The 25,079-nt window shown below is 41.4% G+C and overlaps 1 protein-coding gene across 3 annotated transcripts in view; it reads left to right on the plus strand.

The window, feature by feature from the left end:
• The window catches only part of MMS22L (MMS22 like, DNA repair protein), a 602,587-nt gene that overhangs the window by 395,056 nt on the left and 182,452 nt on the right, over positions 1-25,079 (plus strand). For all 3 annotated transcript variants that reach the window (XM_078648222.1, XM_078648223.1, XM_078648221.1), the window contains exons 16-17: positions 12,251-12,393; positions 19,313-19,455. In XM_078648222.1, the coding sequence (XP_078504348.1) occupies positions 12,251-12,393; positions 19,313-19,455 (286 nt within the window). The remainder of the gene's footprint in view (positions 1-12,250; positions 12,394-19,312; positions 19,456-25,079) is intronic.

Here is a 25,079-nt window from a genome sequence, read left to right on the forward strand (position 1 = left end):
ATACATTCTTATAGTATTTATTATTTTTTTTCAAATACAATGTTGCCTTTTTAACTTTCCTAACATCTACTAAATCTTGCCATATTTTCTTATTCTTTGTCGGAACCCCATTAACTAAGATAACCAGAGGTTCCTCTTCCACTTTTTCTACTCCAATTGTGTTAATGTTTTTCTTCAAATCTAGAGGCAAATAAACAACTCTTCCCTTTAATCCTCTCTGTAAATCTGATGGAGGCAATTTCCCTGTCTTTGGCTCCATTCTTACAATAGCCTGAAAGGGATGGATACTTTGAATCAAAATAGATTCATAAGTATTTAAATCCTTCAATTCAGAAGGAATCTCAACCAATTCCAGATTATTATGAACTGCTCTAGCAGGCATCTGGTTTTGATTTAATTTGCAACAACAATAAGTACACACACGTTGATCCAATCCCAAATCAAAACAATTTTCTACCATCAAGTATGTTGCAAAATCCTTCCATTCACTATTATTTTCCCTTTCACTTTTTGCATATAAATCCACTAACTTAGTCTGATTCTTATAATAAGTGCGTCGACAACACACACAAGTGAAATTAGGCCTCTCACTTGATTTCACCTCAAACGTCGCAATTTCCCTCTGGAAATTATCTGTACTGGAAACCTGTACACTATCTTCCACATGACCCTCTTCTTCTTGCTCAATTTCAACATTCTCCTCTTTACTTCCAAAGTAACAAAACTCAATTTCTTCACATATATTCTTCACATCTATTTCAGAACCATGCAAAAGAGCAGCGCATAATTGTTTAAGCATAATTGCTGGACTCTTAGCATAATACAACATTCTAACTAATTTCCTCACTTTGTTATGATGCACTGCTAGCATCCTGAAATGATGAAAAACACTCTGGCATACTCTCCTGGAAAGACAAGCCAGTGAATGTCCATGCAAACCTGTCACTTCTCTTACTCTGCAAGGATCTAATTCTTGCAACAACATCATTTTCTGCTTCAAACTTTTCTTATTAAATGACCGTACAAAATCACAAAGCAAATTGATGGAATCCTGTCGCACACTGCAAATACTACTACACTTCCAGGTGTACACAGGACCCTTAGCACGTCTTCCTAAAACCTCATTACCTAACACCTCTTCTGCCTCTGTTGTCACAAGTTTTTCTTTTTCAACTGGACAACCATCTTTCACTTCATAAGCACGACCACTGGTGTCAACTGCATGCACCAAATCATTATCCTGGAAATAACTCTCCTCATTAAAAAATGCCTCACAGCTTGAACTATGCATCCATTCTCCAGAAAAAACTTCACAAAAATTACTACGATTAACTATTCTCTTCCATCTACTATTTCTTTTGAAATCAAAAATTGCCTTGTTTAGCTTCCTAATTCTATTGATTATCAAAATAAATAACTTACGTTTAATTTCAAATGCCTGATCAATAACTTTCTCAACTTTTTTTTTTGTCTTATAAAAAACCAGTTTCTGTTGACCTTTCTTAATATTTTTTAACAAATTGCCAATTATCCTGTTCCGGAACATTCGTTTACGAATCTCCCTAAAATGTTGTTTCCTTCTACTATCATGCACAGAGTTATCTCTTGCTCTAGCAGTAACATTTTTCATTGGCCTTTCTTTTCCATTTGATTTCCTTCTCGTTTTATGGACTGAAACATTTTCTGTAGTAATATTTTTTTTACTACACATATTTCTTAAAAATTGTTTTGTGCGCATACCCGGTGCTTTCTTCGTGACTTGACAAATCTTTTTGTTAGAGGACTGCTGCGTATTTTTTTTCACCTGCTGTCTTTGACGTTTTGCAGCCTTTCTCTGTCTTTCTATTGTAGGCATGGTGAAATCTTGAAATGATCTGCAGTTGAATCTGTGGAAAAATATAATAAATAATGTTATTAACCATTATTACCAAACAGTAAATCAGTAACAGTGATAAAAAACTTAACACACTACTTGACATTTTAATTAGATTTTGTAGTCGTTGGCAAATTTACAATACAGAAATACCAGAAAAGAAATGACATTTATATTTATGTTACCTATGCTATTTTATATTTGAATCTGATCTAATTTTATGAGCATATTTTAATATTTTATTGAAGACACTACACATAACCTGCTTTTGAAGGTGTCTTTATTTTTAAATTAAACGGTTTACCTTTTTACTTTTTATTAATTATAAATTTAAAAAATAAATGTTTATATTTCCAAAGGCTCAAGCAGGTCAGCTTCCCATCCTATATCATATAATTCGGACAAATCTGCATCCTCATCACGCTCTTCTTCATCCTCAGGATTTAAATCATCCAAGGGATCAACATCCACTGATGTTTCAATTACAAGTTCAATGATGAGGTCAAAATCAACTGATTGCAGATTGTCGCTCATGTTGAGGTTGTCTTTATCTTTAAAGAAAGATAACAACAATGAGATGTTGCAGAGTAAGAGACAAATCTCACAGATTATAATAGTAAAATTGTTTAACAAGAGTAACATTTTGCAGCTATTATTTAGCCATGTCCAGCGATGCTGAGCAGGTGAAGCCTATGTCTAATCTTTCACTGAACAGGACTCATCTCTTCTTAACCTTGGATAAGCCTCACCGACTCTGTGTCCCCTGCACATACTTAAATGTAAAGGGGCAGATTTATGTTAAATGGCACATCCCCAGGCATGCACCAGTTAACGTGCACCACTGCTCTGCCACCCATGGTGTGCCACATTTACAATCAGATAGGAGAAACCTGCGTCAAAACTCTGCGCCTGCTTGAAGCAGGCATAGGTCTTGACGCAACATTGTGGAGATGGTGCACCCCTGAGCCTTGCTGGAGCTGCATCGCACTTGCGATACAACTCCAGCAATGCGCCACCTTAACGGCACAGATGCGTCAAGCATCTGTGCCGTTTTTGCCCCATGCTGTGCCGCATTGTAAATGCAGCACACCATGGGTGGCGGAACAGCGGCGCAAGATGACTGGCACATCCCTGGTGATGCGCCAGTCATCATAAATCTATCCCTAAGCTTCTTATCTTGTTACAGATGAACCGCCATATGTATCATCAAACTATTTTGCATTTCCTAAATAGCGAATTTTAAGGAATAAATAGCAATTCTTTACCATTCCTAATTTGCGATGAGCAAATTGCTAATTGCAAGTTACCCATTCATTTCCATGGGCTAGGAGGCTCATAGGAATGAAGGTTTAATTTGCGATTAGCAATTTGCTCATCACAAATTAGGAATTTTTCCAAGGGTGCAGGGGTGTCTCAAGAACACCCTGCTGCACCCCTGAAAAAGAAATTTGGGGGCATATGGCACACATACATGCCCTAAGGGCATGTGTTGGCGTCATATGGGACCTTTTGTTTTTTTTAAAAAAAGCTTTTTGAAAAGAATTCACAAATTACCACCAATTTACCACAATAGTTTCCAAATCCTTAATGTCATTTTTCACATATTTTTTGTTTGATACATTGCATTTAAGTAGTCACAAAATTTGCAAATCCTTCAGTGCAATTGCAAAATAAGGAATAGCAAATTTTGCTACTCCTTATTTTGCATCAAACTTGTTTGATACATACCATTTGTCTGATTAACATTCGCAAAGGCCAAAATTCGTAGAATTTTGATCTTTGCGAATGCTAATTAGCTTGATACATATGGCCCCAAGTGAGGCCTGTCTTACGACATGGTGCATCTTTTGCATCACTGCTGCATCGGTTTCATGTGGTACGTTTTTTTTACACCATGACATATCTGCCTAAATGCATCAATTTGTAATGTTGTCGCCTCATAGCAAATCTTTTGCACCGCCGCTGCATCATAAAAGTGACGCACAGTGGCACAAAAGAGGCATACACCTATCATAAATCTGTCCCTAGCATTTTAAATGATTAATCCAGGATGACGATAAGGTGTGGCCTATCCAGAGGTTTGTTTAAGGTGAGGCCTACTCAGGATTGCAGATTAAAGTTACGCTTGATGAAGAATACAGAGGAGATAATACATGTAAAGGCCTACCAATGAAGTAAGTAATGTGCACTTTATTGCGCCAGTCATCATAAATGTATCCCTAAGCTTCTTATCTTGTTACAGATGAACCACCATATGTACCATCAAACTATTTTGCATTTCCTAAATAGCAAATTTTAAGGAATAAATAGCAATTCTTTACCATTCATAATTTGCAATGAGCAAATTGCTAATTGCAAATTAGCACCGCCGTTGCATCATAAAAGTGACGCACAGTGGCACAAAAGAGGCATACACCTATCATAAATCTGTCCCTACCATTTTAAATGATTAATCCAGGATGACAATAAGGTGTGGCCTATCCAAAGGTTTGTTTAAGTTGAGGCCTACTCAGGATTGCAGATTAAAGTTACGCTTGATGAAGAATACAGAGGAGATAATACATGTAAAGGCCTACCAATGAAGTAAGTAATGTCCACTTTATTGCGCCAGTCATCATAAATGTATCCCTAAGCTTCTTATCTTGTTACAGATGAACCACCATATGTACCATCAAACTATTTTGCATTTCCTAAATAGCAAATTTTAAGGAATAAATAGCAATTCTTTACTATTCCTAATTTGCAATGAGCAAATTGCTAATTGCAAATTACCCATTCATTTCCATGGGCTATGAGGCTCATAGGAATGAAGGTTGCAATTTGCGATTAGCAATTAGCTCATCACAAAAAATGGAATTTTTTCAAGCGTGCAGGGGTATCTCAAGAACACCCTGCTGCACCCCTGAAAAAGAAATTTGGGGGCATATGGCACACATACATGCCCTAAGGACATGTATGGGCGTCATATGGGACCTTTTGTTTTTTAGAAAAAAATGCTTTTTGAAAAGAATTCGCAAATTACCACAAACTAGAAGTTGGTGGTAGTTTCCAAATCCTTAATATCATTTTTTACATATTTTTTATTTGATACATTGCATTTAAGGAATCGTAAAATTTGCAAATCCTTCAGTGCAATCGCAAAATAAGGAATAGCAAATTTTGAATTAAGGACAATTTAAGTCATTTCCATATGTGCAGTGTTTTGAAATTATGATTTGAAAATCGTTTTTGGGGAAAAGTAATGGTTTGCAAATTTATGACAAGGACATAATGGTGTATGCTTCTCTATAAGGCATTTCAGTGTCTCTGATGTCATTTTTCCCATATTACATTATAAGACCTTTCCCCATGGAGCACATTCCTTGTAAATATGCTCCCACCTGAGCATGGCGAATTTAGATTTTGACTGTTTGAGTCACATAACTATGTTAAAAGTGACCCCAAAAAATTGCAAACGTTTTAAAAAAACACATTCATGTGTCTTAAGGACATTTTAAGTCATTTCCCCATGGACAGTGTTTTCTAAGTGGCGCAAAAGAGGCATACACCTATCATAAATCTGTCCCTAGCATTTTAAATGATTAATTCAGGATGACAATAAGATGTCAAGGTTTGTTTAAGGTGAGGCCTACTCAGGATTGCAGATTAAAGTTACGCTTGATGAAGAATACAGAGGACATAATACATGTAAAGCTCTACCAATGAAGTAAGTGATGTCAACTTCATTGCGCCAGTCATCATAAATGTATCCCTAAGCTTCTTATCTTCTTAGACATCAACCGCCATATGTATCATATAACTATTTTGCATTTCCAAAATAGCGAATTTTAAGGAATAAATAGCGATTCTTTACCATTCCAAATTTGCGATGAGCAAATTGCTAATTGCAAATTACCCATTCATTTCCATGGGCTAGGAGGCTCATATAAATGAAGGTGCAATTTGCGATTAACAATTTGCTCATCGCAAATTAGGAATTTTTCCAAAGCTGCAGGGGTGTCTCAATAACACCCTGCTGCACCCCTGAAAAAGAAATTTGGGGGCATATGGCGCACATAAATTTTAACAACATTCCTTTACCTCAAAAACGATTTTCAAATCATAATTTAAAAACACTGCACATGGGAAAATTACTTAAAATGTCCTTAAGACACATAAAAGCGTTTTTTGATTGCCTTTGCAGCATGTTTGTATCACTTTTAACATGGCTATGTAACACAAACATTCAAAATCTAAATTTGCCATGCACAGGTGGGAGCATATTTACAAGCAATTTGCGCCACAGACAAAGGTCTTACACTAAAATGGGAAAAATAACATCAGGGACAGTCAATTGCCTTATAAAGAAGCATACACCATTATGTCCTTGTCATAAATTTAAAAACAATTCCTTTTCCCCAAAAACGATTTTCAAATCATAATTTCAAAACACTGCACATGGGAAAATGACTTAAAATGTCCTTAAGACACATGAAAGCGTTTTTTGATTGCCTTTCCAGCATGGTTGGGTCACTTTTAACATGGCTATGTAACACAAACATTTAAAATCTAAATTTACCATGCACAGGTGGGAGCATATTTACAAGCAATTTGCGCCACAGAGAAAAGTCTTACATTAAAATGGGAAAAATAACATCAGGGACAGTCAATTGCCTTATAAAGAAGCATACACCATTATGTCCTTGTCATAAATTTAAAAACAATTCCTTTACCTCAAAAACGATTTTCAAATCATAATTTCAAAACACTGCACATGGGAAAATTACTTAAAATGTCCTTAAGACACATAAAAGCGTTTTTTGATTGCCTTTCCTGCATGGTTGGGTCACTTTTAACATGGCTATGTAACACAAACATTCAAAATCTACATTTTCCATGCACAGGTGGGAGCATATTTACAAGCAATTTGCGCCACATAATTCATAATTTTCTCCTTAAAGCACACTATTCTCTATCTAAATTAAAGAAATATTTTCTCACCTTAGCAAATACTTTGAGTTTGAAAACAGTCTCAGAAACACACCAATTTGTCTTCAGCAGAGCAAAAGGTATGCACTCCAGAGTCTGCAGCTATCAAAAGCACAGAAATGCTGTAATTCTTCACACATATTTCTCATGTCACCCAATCAAAACTCTTCCCTCACTTTTTTTCAAATGAAAACCCTTCCCCCCTCTGCCCTTTCTGTCTTTTCTGCATGGCAACCACCTCTTGGAAGACTTCTGGTGTTTGCAAGTTCACACAACTTTGTTGCAATTGAACTCTGAACTCTCAGTGCACCTGCATATCCAGTGCATTCTTTCATTTAATGATTTTTTATTGACCATTCAAAATACATCTTTCAAAGAACACATCCGTGCACCCTAACTTTCTGTTTTCAGCAATCAAAATCCACCAATCACTGTTACTGCTTCATGAACACAGAAACTCCACAGTTTTTTTCATTTTAAACTCTCATTTTTTCAACTGCCATTTCATTGCCACACTTCATCTGACTGCAGGAGAACCTTCTCTCACCATGTTTTCTGTCTGGATTGTTGGACATAGTTATATTCACTGGGCTCAAAGGTACGTTGAAAACAGGAAATTACCTAACCTCAATTTACAAGATGTGGAAATTAAGTGGTTTGGCCACAGAGGATTAAAATGTCACCAATTGATACCATTGGTGAAAACCTTTATGCATTTGCCCAAACCTGACCTGTTAATTGTGCACTGTGGAGGTAATGACTTGGGCACTTTGACTGGTGTAGGTCTGGAAATGCTTTTAAAGGACACCTTTGAGCAATTAATGGCACTTTTTCCTCAGACTGCCTTGGTATATTCAAATATATGCCAAAGACAGAAATGGAGGTGGTCAAACCAATTTTGTCCACAAATTGAGAAGTCGAGGAAGCATGTAAACAAATCTGTTTCAGCTTACATGAGAGACCATGGAATGGGCTCCCTGTACAACAATAACTTGCGTTACTACATGCAAGATATCTACAGAGGAGATGGAGTTCACTTCTCAGATGAGGGCAACAGAGTTTTCACTCTGAATTTAAGAATGTGCATTGGTACCTACTTATAAGTACCTAAATGTACCATAAACCCAAAAGCTCTTCTCAGAGCTACCCTACATCTGATCACTCACAATTATTATTTTACTCTAACATTTTTCACTAATTTCCAACAAAGTACGCTCCCTGGGGCGCTACCCGGTACGCGAACCGGGAGCTAACCTCGCGAAATTTTTTTTAAAAATGTTTTTTTTTCGCACATATAAGCCTCCTCAGCCACCCTCAGAAAACCTAGGGGGTCAAGATAACTCTACCGTGCCCCCTTCTACCCATTCTGAACATTATTTGCCCTCCATCTTGTATCTTAATTCGACCGAAACACAAAATGGTGGACTCCCGGAACGCTTAAGGTTCGCGAACCGGGGCGCTCAACGGTTCGCGTACCGGGTCGCTCTCTGGGAAGCGCACCATCAAAAAAGGTGGGAAAGTAGTTCACAGAAAAGCCACTGGAGACAATTTCACTTAATATAGATTAGCTCATACTACATACCAATCCCTACCATTTTCACAAATTTGATTGGAATTCCATTTAGTCATTTAGCCTGTAGACCTCTCTAAATACCCTGAGGTAAATTACTTCACAAAACACATCTGAAGTGTTGGAATTGACAACCAATGAAAATGTTACTTTCATTTTCTATTTTTTTTACCTGACATTTCATTGGTTATATACCTGAATATATATAAAGGAAGAGAAGAAAACACAGCCATTTTGACTACTACTTCTTGCTGTACATTTCAATAGTATTTTCACTAATTCCTTCAACTTCTTTCTAAAGGTAAGTTTTTATTTTTAAAACTGAAGTATATTGTGCACTATAAGTTAATATGGTAAACTTTTTCTGATAGATATATACTATCCCTCTGTAGTAGTTATAGATTTAGAGAGACTTCTCTGTTATAGTTATGGATGGAGTTAGGCTTCTCTTGTATAATTATGAATTTACTTACGTTAAATCACATACACTTTTTAATATTCCTACTTCCACTCTGATACTATACACTGCCCAAAGATAAATTCACTGATAAAAAATGCCTATCTAAAATTATTCCCAACATTGCCCTATCTCTACTAATATATATTTTTTTAATCCAAATTTCAGGCAAAATGGAAGGCGAAAACCAAGTTTCTTTTGAAATGGACCTGCAAGAGAGCAGCCAAGAATTGATTGATACAATTGATCAAATTGACATTGAATTTTTCGATGAAACTTGGGACAATGAACTACTGCAATGTGTACAAGCAGTAGATAACCTCCTTGCAAATGAGGACATTTTACACCCTCAGAGACTACAATGTATATTCCATGATAATTATGAAATTTCTGACAATGAAATGTTAGAAAGTTTAATAAATTATGAAACACAATCACATTAAAAAAAATGCTTAAAAAATAAAGAAAATAAAAAATAATCAACAAAAACAACAATCAATTAACATACAGCATTTGAAAAGTCTATCATTCATTTTTCATTGCAGTACGCTGCCCAGAACGCTTCCCGGTTCGCGGACCGGGCGCTCCCCACGCAAAAAAAACAAAAATTTTTTTTTGTTTTTTTTGCCCCGCGGGGCCCTTTTAAAACCTCCACATTAAACCTAGGGGGTCAGGGAGGATCTAGTATGCCCCCTTATGGTCATTTTCGCCTTTGTTTTGGCCTCCTCTTGTCTCTCAATCCTACCGAGAGACAAGATGGCGGCCGCTCCGGACTGTTTAGAATGTTGACAGACACCGGAGAGCCAATCAGCTTAGCTACGCGAAGTTCCGTTACGCTTAAGGTCCGCGGACCGGAGCGCTGCCCGGAGCGCGCTTACAGATATATATCTTTTTTTAAACGTTAATTTCTCAAAATCCACTGGAGCACATATATTGAGACCTAGAAAAGGCACATCGGGCTACCAGTCCCTACAATTTTGCCAAGTTTCATGGAAATCCATTCAGCCGTTCGGGCTAAAAGTGAGGCCAACCGCCCTATGGAAAACTCAATGTTAAAAACACGTTTTGGGACCCCCCTTTTTTCTCGGCCCCCCCTGGACGAACACCCCCCAAATTTTCAGGGGCTGCTCGGAAACAAAATGTTCAATTTTCCAGAAAATTTCATCCAATTCCGTCCACAAACGCCAAAGTTATTAGACATAGAATTTTCAAAAATCCCATAGGGAAAAAATCCTAACTATATATACCTACTGGCGACCGCCAGTAGGTAATATATATATATATATATATATATATATATATATATATATATATATATATATATACTAATTACGTAGGAGACAATCTTCTGCAAATTGTGAACATTTGAAATTACTGCTGTTTTTGGGTTGAATTGGGATGCTGAAAGCCCATTCTCCTACTTTGATAATTTGTTTATTGAGGTATACTTGCACATGTTACCGCACAAGTGCACTACGGTCTCAGTTCAAGCAGAAGCCAAATATTGTACCCTCTTTTAAGGCAAAGTAATTCTACCTTATGTCTGGGTATGTCGGGTAAGGTATGTCAAAATGAAAATTTTGCTCTCTGGCGCTCTTGCAATTCTGTGACCAACTAGGACCCAGCTTACATATGCACGGTTCAGCTGCTCAGAAGACCGAACTCTAAGGTAATCCAGATTGCACACATCTGCTGCAGGAGGCATACAAAATATGAATTAATTGACTAACATATGATTCCTGTGAAGTCTATTGATCTTGACTGCAGATACATTAAAATCCAAATTTTTAATGATAGTAGTATGATTGTGCCCAATGTACAATTCCCTGAGCCAGGGTGCAGTTTTGTAAGGGAAAACAAATGCTAGATAATAACAAAAGAACACTTCTTTGAGCACACATTCACTGAACAATGAACCTTATTATGACATGATAGAAACTAAACAGAATGACTTTATATTATTATTGTTCGTTTCTCGCTAGCCACTGGTGTGTCCTGTAGGATGCAAGCTAGAAACAAATGTTTCTAGAATGGTGTACTCTTTAGGCCTGGGTAAAGTTCCGCCATCCGAAAATCCGTGAAGTGACAAAAAAAAACTCTGTCAAGCTATATGGAGTTCCACGAGCAGTGGAGTGCCTTACTTCACGCTGTTTGTGCTGATTTTTAGCGGCAGATGTTCGGCCCATGCTGTAAAATCAGTGTGAATGACATCACGTGCAGCGCAAGAGGGCGCTGCTTATTTCTGCTGCACGCAAACAGAAGGTTTCTCAGCGCGAGCGGTAGCAACCATCCGCAGCCGCCCGCGTTGAGAAGTCTTGTTGGGAAGCTGTCTCGCGTTGGATTTTCCTTGCTCGTGCTTGCCAACTTACTGTGGGCAAGCGAGAAAAAGTTTTTGGGGAACTCCGCAAGCTCCTCGAAGCGTGGAGTGCAAAAAAACTCTGCAAACTCTGCTAACAGAGCGGAGTTCACCGCCCAGGCCCAGTATTCTTCACAGATGTGGTTAATTCACACAGGCTGCATCACTTTCTGGACAAACGTTGCTCGCTGTACCTAGGCTACCTATTGTCAGAAGCATTATGATGTTAAAATTCAACTTATTTAAATTTTCCACAGGTACCACAATACAAATCGAAAAATCAACCCCACTTTTTAAGCAATAAAATAAAACCAGTCTAATATCGGTATCTTCATATTGATTTTTCAAATGCATTGGATCAATTCAATTTGGTAAACTTTGCTGAATAGTCCTCTTCCTTGTAACAGTGTCAATTAATCCATACCGACAGCGCATATTATATATGCATTTAGCAAAATTAAATACATCATTTCATAGTTTAACCCCTTCAGCGCGCATGACGAGCTGAGCTCGTCATGATTCGTGCCGCTCGCACGCTGATGACGAGCTCAGCTCGTCATGTAACGCGGCTTTTTTCCAAAAGCTAGCGCAAAAATAGCCGCCGCACGCATGCGGTTAACTGATCGATAGCCATCAGTTTTTTTTAGTTACCCGTCTCAGACACAGGTGCGAGTGGGCCACCATCACAATTCTGAACCTGTTCTAAAACGAATTAACCGAGTCACACAAGCCCAGAAACTAAGTTGCACTGACTTTTAAAGAGATTATCTCTTGCTTGTCTATTTACTCTTTTTGTTACATTGCTTATTTTTGACTACTTGTATAACCTTGTGGGTGGAATGTGATATATTTCTTGACTTCCACCTTTGGTAGACATTTTTTGTATTAATGATCTTAAATGTTTTCAAAAGATAATTAGTATTGATTCGTTGAATAAACTATGCACAGATACGTTTATTGCTCTTCGACCTGACGATGGTCATTGAGAGCCAACACTCATCTCTTATGCTTGATGTCTCTCTGCAGTGCATTATCCGAAGCACTTTCTGGCATAGGGAATACGTCAGATCAGGCTTTGTCTGTGCGTGCCTGGTGTCGTTGCGTTTTGCAGTCCTACGTTGATGAGACAACTGGCCCTTTGGTCAAGATCGACTTTGCCGGAGCCTCTGGTAAGTGCTCCATTTTCCGTTCTTATGTGCAAAAAAATATTTTAACAAATGTGGTGCTACATCTCAAATGCACAAAAACGTACAAGTTAAATAAAATGCCTAAATGTGCATGAGGTTGCCAGACAGGTTGAGTCTCAATGAAATGAAATGTTTCATTCTTCCGGTATGCCAAGACAGGGGTTTATTGAAACAAGCAGTAGCAAAGCCAGTGGGTTTAGCTCTAATGTGCCAATCTGGGTTGTCTGAACAAATCTTTTATCACATTAAAGCTAGTCCCATTAGCTTTACCAATGTTGAGGAAAAAGTGGTAAGAAACAATTACTTTTTGTATAGAAAGCTTGTAGGAAATCCATAATTTAATGTGAAAAACAGTGATAATTAAGTGCATTTTTCGCATGAAATATAGTCTCTCATGCTTTGCAGTGGAAGTACTCTTTACACTAAACAGCCCTTAGCAGGAGATGAGAGAAGAAGACTCATCTGGGTGGAGGCAAAGCCTACACTATGTTAATTGTACATACAAATAAATACCCAAAAGCACAAACCTGAAAACATGCTGTGTTGTATCACCTGGAACAACCAACATGCAAGAAGAATATGATTAATTCTTGGTCGGCAGTGAAACATGCCCTAGAAATCCATGACCTTCTGTTGGAAGGGTCATTTGATAATTATGCATTATGGAAATTTGGCTCTCAGATGCAAGTGTTCCAGATCTAAACCGCATGTGTCGTCAGGCTTAATAAATTAGCATCGTATGTGGGCAAGTAGTCACTGCGTTGTGGGAGGATTGCTGCAGCACAATTCGCTAAAATGTAACTTGGATAAGACTGGGGTACTGTGGTTAAAACACTCATTTACCAGACTAGCTGCTGCTGGACTTTTGGCCCACCACACTGTTGACCTCGCCTTCTTCAGTCAAGATGTAAAACATCCGGGGATCTACCTGGAACCAGAAATTTACTTAGCGGGCAGATAAAGCATATTGGTGCTAATTACTTCTTCCTGTTAAAATTGCTCAGGAAAATATTACCTTTTCTTTTAAAGGCTATTCGAGGGGTGATCCAGGCGACTATACTTAGTTGCCTTCAAAATTGTAACACACTTTTTCTGGAGATGGATTGTCTTCCCTAAAGAAGCTGCAGAGGATGCAAAATGCTGCAGCCGGATTGGCAGTGGAGCGTCCATGCTTCTCTTCCATCTGAGGCCCAGAAATACCTGCACTGGCTTCCGGTGAAAGAGTGTTACCTTTAAGTCTCTCTGCCTCGTTTTTAAAGTAGTCCACCATAGCGGGCCTGATTACTTTGTTCAAATGTTCTGCAACTACACCCACCATGTTGCCTCTGCTCTATGGGGGCCCAACTGCTGGTTGTGCCTATGAGTAAACGTACTCGCTCATGTGACAAAGCCTTTTCATTCAGAGCATAAGCTTTGAAATAAGTTGCCATGGTCTATACTGGTTGCCTCTTCCTTACTTAATTTCAGGAAGGATGTGAAAACCTAGCTTTTTAAGAACAAAGATTTGGTTTCAGTGGATCCCTGTGGTAAAGCAGAGCTTTCTCTTTTTTCCTGCCTTTTTTCTGTTTTGTCTTTTAGCGCCAACACATCCCTCGCAATATTTGTTGTGCTGTATAAATGTTGGTAACGTAACATAAGGATGTAGCAAAAATATATTTACGGAGTGTAAGTGACATTTTTCTATTATAATAATACTGGCAGAGCTCTTTTATGTATGTGTTCCACCGTATATCTCTTTGGTACTTCATCGCTTTCCAGTACTTAAAACAAACTGAGTGGCAAAGGTTCAGTTGTTTTTTTTCTGTTTTGATGAGTAATTGCATTCTCTCTATATTGCTTGCTCTTCCTCAGAAGACAAACATAAACTACTACATCGGCTCCTCATAGAGTCAAAGTGTCAAGAATAATAATGGCCAAGGAAAGACTACTGTATTAATGTGCCTAACCTACAGCTGTTCCCCAACGTGCCTGCTGAGGATAGTGCTAAGCTGTTGCTTCTCCAGGCAAGCATAGGCTATAGGTGATTATACTGTTACTCCCTGCACCGCATAGGGAAGTTACACGCATAACTAGAGCCAATATAAATAGAAGTTTCTTGTTGGTTCTCACAGCCACATTTCTCGCGTGGAAAACAACGCTGTCAGAACAACGCAGTGCCTTTACAACGTGGTCAGCACACCGCATTCCACCACCTTCTCTACTGTTGCACAGACTGGAGTTGGAAAAGTAAAGTATACTATTCCAAACTCCAGTGCTTCCCTAAAGCAAGTCGTTGCAGTGACTTGCATTGTAACGGAACGTGTGGTAACAACGCAGTAATGTACTGACCGCGTTGTAAAGGCATGCATAAAAACATCATACATTCTTCACACATAGCCACGGATCACCTCCACGACAGTGGTACAATCATGCACATGTTTTACATTGCACCTCAACAATGAAGTGTGCAACACTCCTTGACAGTACTTAGTTGCGCCCAAACCCACATGCACTACAGACAGACTTTCATCATTTACTAAATCTAGAGTATACAATACTGTCAACATACATTACTGCCAGGCTTCTCACAAAAATGAAATAGTTATGTTTTGTGCAGCACACCTGCCTCACCAGGCTCCTTAAGGACACCATAAGTTTTTTAAGGGGCCAGTTCTTAAATTATTTCGCAGTGCTCCTGACTTTTTTCTTTATTTCCCCTGCCCCTTATTTCTAACATCCCCTACTCAATGTTGTCCCGGCAGCACGTTGCTTAAGTTCCAAGGACTGGCACCCTAAGCGGAGTTGAGGCCAGTTAAGGAATTTACGCCATAGCCAGCTTCATGTAAATGTTTCAAGACTGCTTCCTGAACTTTGTAGATGACACAGGAGCACCTCTCCACACACTTCTTTGTGCCAATCTGTTTTTAGGTCTGACGTTAGCCTGGATATTTTGACTTTAGTAAAATTATATGTATAATAGACTTAAAATATGGACTTTCAGCCTGCCCCTTTTTCATTCATTGTTGTCATTTACATTTTTCTTCTGCCCACTGGAGCAATCAGCAGGGGTAGTGGGTCAGCCCACTTCAGCTGTTGGCTAACTTCATTGTGAATGACAACATTCTGGTCTGTGTGCCTTTTGAGACAAAAAATATATTTTGTTTTTCATTTTTTATTTGTATTTGGTGAGGGCCCGTCAGCGACTTGAATAGTAACATTTTGTAAAATCATCACAAAACATGTAATTATCAAGCAAATAGACTAGCAACCACTGCCAGATCTGTTGGCATTGAAAATGTTGGTATTTTTTGGGCTGCTGTCATCCACTCTCCTGGGCTTCGAGTTTAACCTTGCAGTACCAGTAGGATACTCCTTGTAGCCTGTCTTCATCACCTCTTAGCATGCCGGTGTTCAGTTTTATATTGCCTTGTAATCGCCATCATTAAGGTATCACAGTGTCCATGCTTGTGCTGAGTTCAACAGGTTTTATTTAATAAAAGTCAATCCGTTTCAGGTTCCTGTATACGTTTTAGCATCCAGGTATAATGTTTAGCATCCAGGAGCTTTGTTGTTCTTCGCTAACCCCTGTCTGCATTGAGGCTCTCAACAGACTGGTGGAATAGGGACTCCTTCACATTTTAGTGGTACAAAAGGGGGTGGTGATGGACGGAGCATCTGAACCAATCAAACACTCACACCTAGTCAAAAGATCTGGGTTTGATCCATCACCGTTCTTTAGCCCACTCTGCCACCCCAGTTCAGACATGGCTATATGTAAATCAGTCTGACTCTGTGCCTCATGGGAACAGTCCAGCCCGAACTGCCAAGCCATGCCTTCCCTGGACTGGAAACAAGCTTCCGAGGACCGGTTTCTGGCATTCCAGCCGTCTTCAGCCCGGCTTGCTTGAATCCAGTGGCAAAGTGAGCAGGGGACTCACGTCTGAGCATACCCTGCCACACTTGTGGTGGCCAAAGCGGTACAAAAGGGGGTGGTGATGGACGGAGCATCTGAACCAATCAAACACTCACACCCAGTCAAAAGATCTGGGTTTGATCCATCACCGTTCTTTAGCCCACTCTGCCACCCCAGTTCAGACATGGCTATATGCAAATCAGTCTGACCCTGTGCCTCATGGGAACAGTCCAGCCCGAACTGCCAAGCCATGCCTTCCCTGGACCGGAAACAAGCTTCCGAGGACCGGTTTCTGGCATTCCAGCCGTCTTCAGCCCGGCTTGCTTGAATCCAGTGGCAAAGTGAGCAAGGGACTCACGTCTGAGCATACCCTGCCACACTTGTGGCGGCCAAAGCGGTACAAAAGGGAGTGGTGATAGACGGAGCATCTGAACCAATCAAACACTCACACCCAGTCAAAAGATCTGGGTTTGATCCATCACCGTTCTTTAGCCCACTCTGCCACCCCAGTTCAGACATGGCTATATGCAAATCAGTCTGACCCTGTGCCTCATGGGAACAGTCCAGCCCGAACTGCCTAGCCATGCCTTCCCTGGACCGGAAACAAGCTTCCGAGGACCGGTTTCTGGCATTCCAGCCATCTTCAGCCCGGCTTGCTTGAATCCAGTGGCAAAGTGAGCAAGGGACTCACGTCTGAGCATACCCTGCCAAACTTGTGGCGGCCAAAGCGGTACAAAAGGGGGTGGTGATGGACGGAGCATCTGAACCAATCAAACACTCACACTCAGTCAAAAGATCTGGGTTTGATCCATCACCGTTCTTTAGCCCACTCTGCCACCCCAGTTCAGACATGGCTATATGCAAATCAGTCTGACCCTGTGCCTCATGGGAACAGTCCAGCCCGAACTGCCAAGCCATGCCTTCCCTGGACCGGAAACAAGCTTCAGAGGACCGGTTTCTGGCATTCCAGCCATCTTCAGCCCAGCTTGCTTGAATCCAGTGGCAAAGTGAGCAAGGGACTCATGTCTGAGCATACCCTGCCACACTTGTGGCGGCCAAAGCGGTACAAAAGGGGGTGGTGATGGACGGAGCATCTGAACCAATCAAACACTCACACCCAGTCAAAAGATCTGGGTTTGATCCATCACCGTTCTTTAGCCCACTCTGCCACCCCAGTTCAGACATGGCTATATGCAAATCAGTCTGACCCTGTGCCTCATGGGAACAGTCCAGCCCGAACTGCCAAGCCATGCCTTCCCTGGACCTGAAACAAGCTTCCGAGGACCGGTTTCTGGCATTCCAGCCGTCTTCAGCCCGGCTTGCTTGAATCCAGTGGTAAAGTGAGCAAGTGACTCACGTCTGAGCATACCCTGCCACACTTTGTGGCGGCCAAAGCGGTACAAAAGGGGGTGGTGATGGACGGAGCATCAGTGTCACTGTCAGTGTGATAGGTCCTGTTTGCCCTCCTATCTCTGCGACAGAAATCTAAGAATAAGCACTCACTCGCACCTACTGTCTTGACTCATCCACGGTCACGGTTATTGTTGTTGCTGGTGGCCTGCGTCTGCAATAGAGCATTAGGAATATAGAAGTCAAAGTAGGAAGACCTGAAGACATGGTGGAGGGACAGACTGTATCTCAATATATCTCACCTTTTAACCTGCTACAGCACAATGGGAGGTAGGCCTGGCACAGTTTAGAGACATTTTGTCCAAGATTTGTAACGAATGGCGGCTGGAAGGATGCGGGGGGCCACACATACACACTCACACCCATGCATTCACACACAAGCTCATACACACACCCATTCTCAATACTCGCACATACTCATGCATTCATTCATACACGACCGCACTAAATGTAAACTTATAAAACTTACCTTCCCTTTTTGGATGACCTTAGGTAAGCCAATAAGGGAAGTCAACAGTCCCACACTTGTCACAGTGGGATAGAGGTAGTGAGACTGCTGACTCCACCCCACTCTGTGACGAGGTGACACTGATTGACACTTATCCTGGGCACTCCAGGGCTTAAAACTGAAGCACCCAGGTCCGAGGCAATCAGTGATACTCCCTCTCATCATGAGTTGGAGGGCCTCAAGGCACCTTTGCCAGGCTGAGGAGGTCACACCCACAGGGTTGTGATATCCTCAGCCTGACAAAGTTCAGCTCATGCAGCCAGGAACATGCACATTTAGCGCATGTCTTACTCCTGACTGCCTGACCTGAAAAAGAAGAGTTTGTCAGGCTGACCTTTGTTCAACCTGACAGACACTCTTTTTGCTGGGAAGAAAGTGGAGTGCGTGGCCCCATAGCCCATATGGACGGATCATGACTGTAACAAAATGTATCTAAATCAAATACAAGTACCACATTTACCACACTGTAGTAACTCTTCTGTAACTAGGTAACATAAAATGCCCCAATTAGTCCTCACCCTTGTGTCGGTTTATAAATGTCTGCACTCATTTCTGTGCACTAATATTGTGGGTGAAAGCCACATTGTTTCCAGTGTTAGTGCTATATTCATCATGAAGTGAAGAATTTTATCCTGATGTAGCCCATGGATTATGCAAGTACCCTAAGGATTATTTTATGAACTAAAGCCAAAACATACTTCACATTTAATATTAGCACCTTCCAAAATCCATTTACTGCAGCAATAAGTCAGTGAATATTAAGACATTTCTGGAGTGCCAGGTGTCCACCACTTTTAATGTTGATACTGTTCTATCAAAATACCTCAACATGATCATGGTTATGCTTTGTTGTTTCTCTTCTATTTTCCTCTGGGACAGGGCTCTGAAGTGGGTCTGGCTTCTGTACCAAGGTTTCAAAGCTAAACGTCTTTAACTGTTAATTTCGTGTTCGATGGTATCAATAGTTTTGTAAAAAGGTAAATGTTATTCGCGGATTGGTTGTATTGATGGAATGACTACCAACGTGTGCTCTGATATCATCTCTTATGGTCTGCAAATTAGTGTTCTAGTTATAGTTGCTCTCTCAACAGGCAGAGTGAACGCGGAGCAGCTGGTTGAATTGACCAGGTTGGTGTTCAAACTGCCAGAAGTGGAAAACATTCTTTCTAAAGCTCAGATTGAGCCATCGTCCTACAAGCAGGATCCCAAAGGAGCTCTTGTCCAGTTCATCAAGGTACGTTGAACTGTTGCATGTTGACTAGTGAAAGATGAATAACTTAAAAATGCACCTTTGACGTTGATAAACATTAGCAACTTTAAAAGTGGCTTGTTAATGACTCTACTACCTCCCTGAGCAGAATGTTACATTCTTTTATATTTCGATGTTTGTGTAGAACTTTAGCCTAGAGGCCTTCGGATAGCAATATGGAAATGTATTACATTCTTTCTTAAAACTAGGCGCTCCTACTGTTCTAAGCTCCTCTGCCAGGTCCTTCCATAATCCGTCGAGTGGCTGGATGAAAGGCTATGTATCGGCTAAACATATTCCTTATGTGGAATGTCAGGCCATAACTGCGTACCTCTACTGGATCAGGATAAAACATGAACATCTGATTTTGAACCTAACTTGGAGGTAATGTTGTGCTTCTGTGGTTAGACAGATGGTGCTGATGTATTTGGCTCTAATTTGTATTACAAGCACCACTATTGCCAATGGATATCATTTGGTCACAGTCTCTCCCCATCCACATTAGTCCATCGCTTGGTGTACTTGGAACAGTGGTTTGACTTCCATATGCAAGGCTCGTTTGAAAAATCTCCGGTTAAAAAGAGATGAAAGGCCATTTCAGTGTTTTCCCATGTCTCAAAAGACTTCACCCCAAGTCCTTCACATCATGGTAATTTCCTTAACAATGCTGTTTTAGTCATTCAAGACTTTTCTTCTGGTGGTCTTTAGCTGTATGGTAACACAAACTCCCTGGCTTTCCACCCTCCACTTACCAAAGTCTTCAGGTGCATATGAATGCATCATCAGACTTGGTCTGTCCAACTTCCGTACTCTGGTTTAGTTCACTGTCCATCACGGACTGTGCTAGGTAGAACTAGCCAAGACCCTCTTCAAGTAGTGTTCCAGGTCTTTTTCCAATGTTATTTTCTTTAATTAGCATATGTACCATTAAGGCAGTCCATCTCACAATTTTACGCGCAGCCCTTGCACACTGGAAATCTCTAGTCTCTAAACATAAGGATAATCTGTGTTTTGAAAGCTGAAAACAAATCTGACTACCCTTCTCTAGAATTGGATCTGATGTAGGACCAATGAGAAGGAATGATCTGGCTGCATCTACTGGGACTTACTTAGTCATACTGTTTCTAAGCATTATTTTTGAGCTATTATTCTATCAGTTCTTTCTCCAACGGAAGCTGAGGAACCCACACAAGAAAATAGGCACATGAATTTACATAAGAATGTGACCAATCAAAATCCGAATCCCACCTCCTAGTTTACTGTGATGAATAAGCACGCTTTCCTCTGCATAGCCTATGTTTTGTTTGTATTAAAATATAATTTTTTTAGCAATCCTATTAACTGAGGATTTTTAATAACTTTATTTTATTGTACTCAATGTATGGTTCAATCTTGGGTCTTGTGCATTCTTTCCACAACATTTTCAGTTTTGCTTAGATCTGGCGTTTTGATTTTCCAAAATGTATATGTATAATATCCATACTTGTAAGGGCTTTCAGCCAGCCACTTCATTCATAGGTCTGTCATTGTGGCATTCACATTTCTTTCTGCCCACTACAGCAAACACTATGGTGCAGTGGGTTGGTCTACTTTAGCCATTGGCTAAGTTAACTGTCTCAGTGTTTGCCATTTCACAAGGAGCACATCCACACACAAGTAGTTCCATTCAGTGCTAGATTCTTCTATGGGAATGTGTGCTTCTACATGCCAAAAATATTTTTGTTTTTAGACAGTTTTTTTTTTTTTGTAGATTGATGAGGGCCCAGCAGTTTCCCAAAATGATGTGTTTGCGGTATGTGTGGCTGTAGATACACATGCTGTGCATACTCCTGCCATCTAGTGTTGGGTCCAGATGTGTGCACATTGTTTTTCTTTGAAGAGTTCATTTGAGTAACGTGGTATAGTGACTCCTCCTCTTTGTGATAATGCACATGGGCATCGACTCCATTGTTAGTTTGTTTTCTTTCTGCTGTCTAGTTCGGATGTGTGTTCCGGTTCACATAGTATCTTCCACTCCGTCGGTATTGTCTTCAATCGTATTTCTTCTTTTCCCTCGCATATCGGCGTTCATATGTTCCATCGAGCCTGGTCCGTATCGACCGTGGCCCACCAGGGCCCTACCTGTTGAGGCCCACTCCCATCTTCGTTGTGTCTCCAAAGAATACCTCGCCGATGATGGAATGGACGCCTTTTCAGTAATGTCCTCACTGCCATACAAAGTACGCTTGGACCGACTTACACCAGGGCTGCAATGTGTGCCTATTGCTGGAATACAGCGAGGTCAACTGCGACGTTTGCCACTCTTTCTGCTCCAAGAAAACTCTTAGCAACCATTGCATATGTCTGCGCCAAACGTCACGGAGAAGTATGGAAGAAACACCAGACCTTTTCGTTCCCTGTGACGTAGTGGGAGAACAGCACCCTCAGCTATTGGCTGCAGAGGTAGAGGCTTCTCCATTGAAGGCAGCTCTGTATCCGAACTGCAGATTGACCTGGAGATAGAAGATCTCCCACCTACTCAACGGTTCATGAGTACGGTACCCCCTTGACACCATCCCAACAGCCTTCGGCTAAAAAACATGCAGCACTAGACAGACTCGGTCTGCCAGTACCTTCTGGCCATGGTTAGTCCTGAGCAACTGCTTTGGATGACCCACCCAGCTCCGGCTTGGCACCAAAGAAACCTTCCAAGCCAAGTGCTTTGGCTCCGACTACCTCAGCATCGGTCTGCCTCTCGGCGCTATGCCAACACACATCATCTACTTTCCACACCGAGTCGATCATCAGCACCAAAATGAAAACCCTTTTGGATCTACAAATTTCAAAAGCAGATTCCGGCACAGCGGTCGAACCCATCCTCCATCGACTGCAGGAATAGCTGGACTCCAGACAAAAACAGCTCGTCACCCATCCTCATATGAGCCTTCGGCCACTGCTGCTCCACCAACCGACAGTTGTCATTCCAAGAAGCCATGGACAACCCAGTTTCTGCAAAAATATGCAAGAAGGCAGATAAGGCTACCAGTCCCTTACTTTTTGCACCACCATCACCACCACCCATTCACCTCCTTTGCCCTCCTCACCTCATTCTCCAGGGGACCAACTTGACATTTCACCTCAGGGGTCTCCATTGTCTGACACACCGGGCAATGATGGGTGGGTGGGACACTTTTTACATTCTTTAACAGGGTGACCTGTGGTATACCTATGACCTAGACCCGCCAAGTAACACAGACCCTGATCTCTACCCTGCCTTCCCCTCCCCTCCTGATGACGCTACACCATATCTGAAACACATCAGTAAGGCCGCCTCCTTTCATCAGGTGGAACTTCATAAGGAGCCCATACTTTCTTCCACTCACTGTTCCACCCAATACATTCCAATGCTCAAGTGCATGCTTAGACATACCACTGACGTTTCTAAAGACCCTGTTAGAGCTAGGGTTATAACACCCAGGGTGGAAAGAAAGTACAAGGCCTCCCCAGCTGACCCCATCTATATTAGTGACATCTTTCGCCAGACTCATTAGTCATCACCACTGCCCATAAGCGAGCAAACTCCCAGGCCAGTGGAGATGCCCTGCCACCAGATAAAGAGAGCAAAGGAATTAAATCGGCAAGGAAAAGGGTAGCAGTGCAATCAGCCAACCATTGGCGTATTGCAAACTCTATGGGCCTCATTGCGAGGTATGACCATGCCTTCTGGGATGAAATCGAGGACCTTTTTCAATACTTCCCTGAGGAGCACAGAAAACAGGGCCAATAACTTGTCTCAGAGAGCAACCTATTTTAAACACATCCATTTACTGTGCCTTAGATTCAGCTGACACTGCAGCTAGGGGTCAACACAAGCATTCTCTTACGAAGGCATCCATGGCTCCAACAATTAAAAAAGGCCCAGAGACTGAAAAGGCAGTGGGGGCAGTGCAAACATCAGCTCCCTATGGCTCCTTTCGCCACCCCTCCTACGGTGGACAACCTACTCTGACATCTTCAACTTTTATCTGTGCACCCGCGGTCAGCACTCCTCTCCCATGGGTTCCTCCAGAGGATCCTACAGGGGCAATAACTCCAGATGCAAGGGTGGTTGCCCAAAAGGAGCTACACCCACCAACAAACCCTGACTTCTCTCTTCTTCCTGACCATTTAACACCTGTCGGGGAACGTTTACAAGATTTTCTACCCACATGGCAGACTGTCACCTCAGACCAGTTGGTGTTGGATTTTATCCAACATGTTTATTGTCTGGAGCTCACTTCCACACTACCCAACATTTCACCTCACTCACACAGGCTATCAGTAGAACATCAAATAAAGCCCTCCTCCTCAAAGGGGCTATTGAACCCGTCCCCATCCATCAGCAAGGTATAGCAGTTTACTCACTGTGAGGGAGGACAGGGAGAACCCCACCTTACCTCCCTACTTGGCAACGCCTCCTCCAACGCCTTTCAGCCAATCACGCAGGACCTGGAACGGGAATGAAAAGGAGACAAAAGTCAAAAACTGAAAAAGGAATACCCTTGTCTAATGCAGGTAGACAGTGAACCAATCTGGAGCCCCTGAAGGCGGAGAAGAGGAGACCACCGGGTACGGAAGTAGAGGAAGAAAGGCGAAGAACGAGGCTGTGGCGAGAAGAACCTAGAAGTCATGGGAAGCGAGACGCTGGCAATGGAGTGGCGGAAGAGCATTGAGAAATACTGCCCCTGTGGACCCAGGACCGAAGATGCTGAACCCGTTGGGAGTCCTGAAGAGTGAAGTGAGGAGTGGTGGTCACTCGCAGAGGATGCGCGCAAGCCGCAGCAACTCAGGGAAGTTGCGGCAGACATGTTACGAAGGTCAGAGGGCGAATAGAAAGTGGTTGTTTATTTTGATACGGGGAGAACAGAAAAAGGGACAACCTATTATTTAGTAAACTTTCATTTTCTTATTGTGTGCACCGCAATTTCCCCGGGCAGGTCCTTATGCTAGCCTGCTAAAGTTCTTTTATTCCCCAAACCTACTTAGGATCCCTTTTAATATTAAAGCCAGAGAAACTGGGTGAAACCCGAAAGTGGATGGCATTTTCAAGGCGAACTGCAGCCATATAGGAGTTCACTTATATGCAAATAAACCTAGATTATTAAGTTACTGTTTTTCCGAAACCCACTAACCCCAGGAACAAAGAGGGGATAATCAGAGGAGCAATCAGAAGACTCTTCTTTTCTTTGCCCCTACCCCCTATTTTTGGGGGGTTCTTTTGTTTCACTTTATTGACAAATAGTCAGAGCTCGTGCCAACTCACGGGAGTGGAAAAAGGGTCCCATCCTACACAAATCTGACGGATAACCTATTGCTTACCACTACATTCTTGTACTTTCTACTTTTGAGCCTCCGGGTGGCATCTTCCTGAATGAAGTAGATGACCTGGAAGGAGGGAGAAGAAAGAAGTTTTTGAAAGAAGCTATTTTCTCATTGATCTAAACTGTAAATAATAGTCCTGAAAATAAATACGCCATCATTAAGAAACACATTCAGCTTCCTTGCTTCTTTTTCCGCCCATCCCTCCCACACTCACTATACTTCCTAATACCCAAAAAGGACAGATCCCTAATTCCAATTCTGGACCTCCG

This window comes from Lissotriton helveticus, chromosome 6 (genome assembly GCF_964261635.1).
Source record: "Lissotriton helveticus chromosome 6, aLisHel1.1, whole genome shotgun sequence".
Lineage (NCBI taxonomy): Eukaryota > Metazoa > Chordata > Amphibia > Caudata > Salamandridae > Lissotriton > Lissotriton helveticus.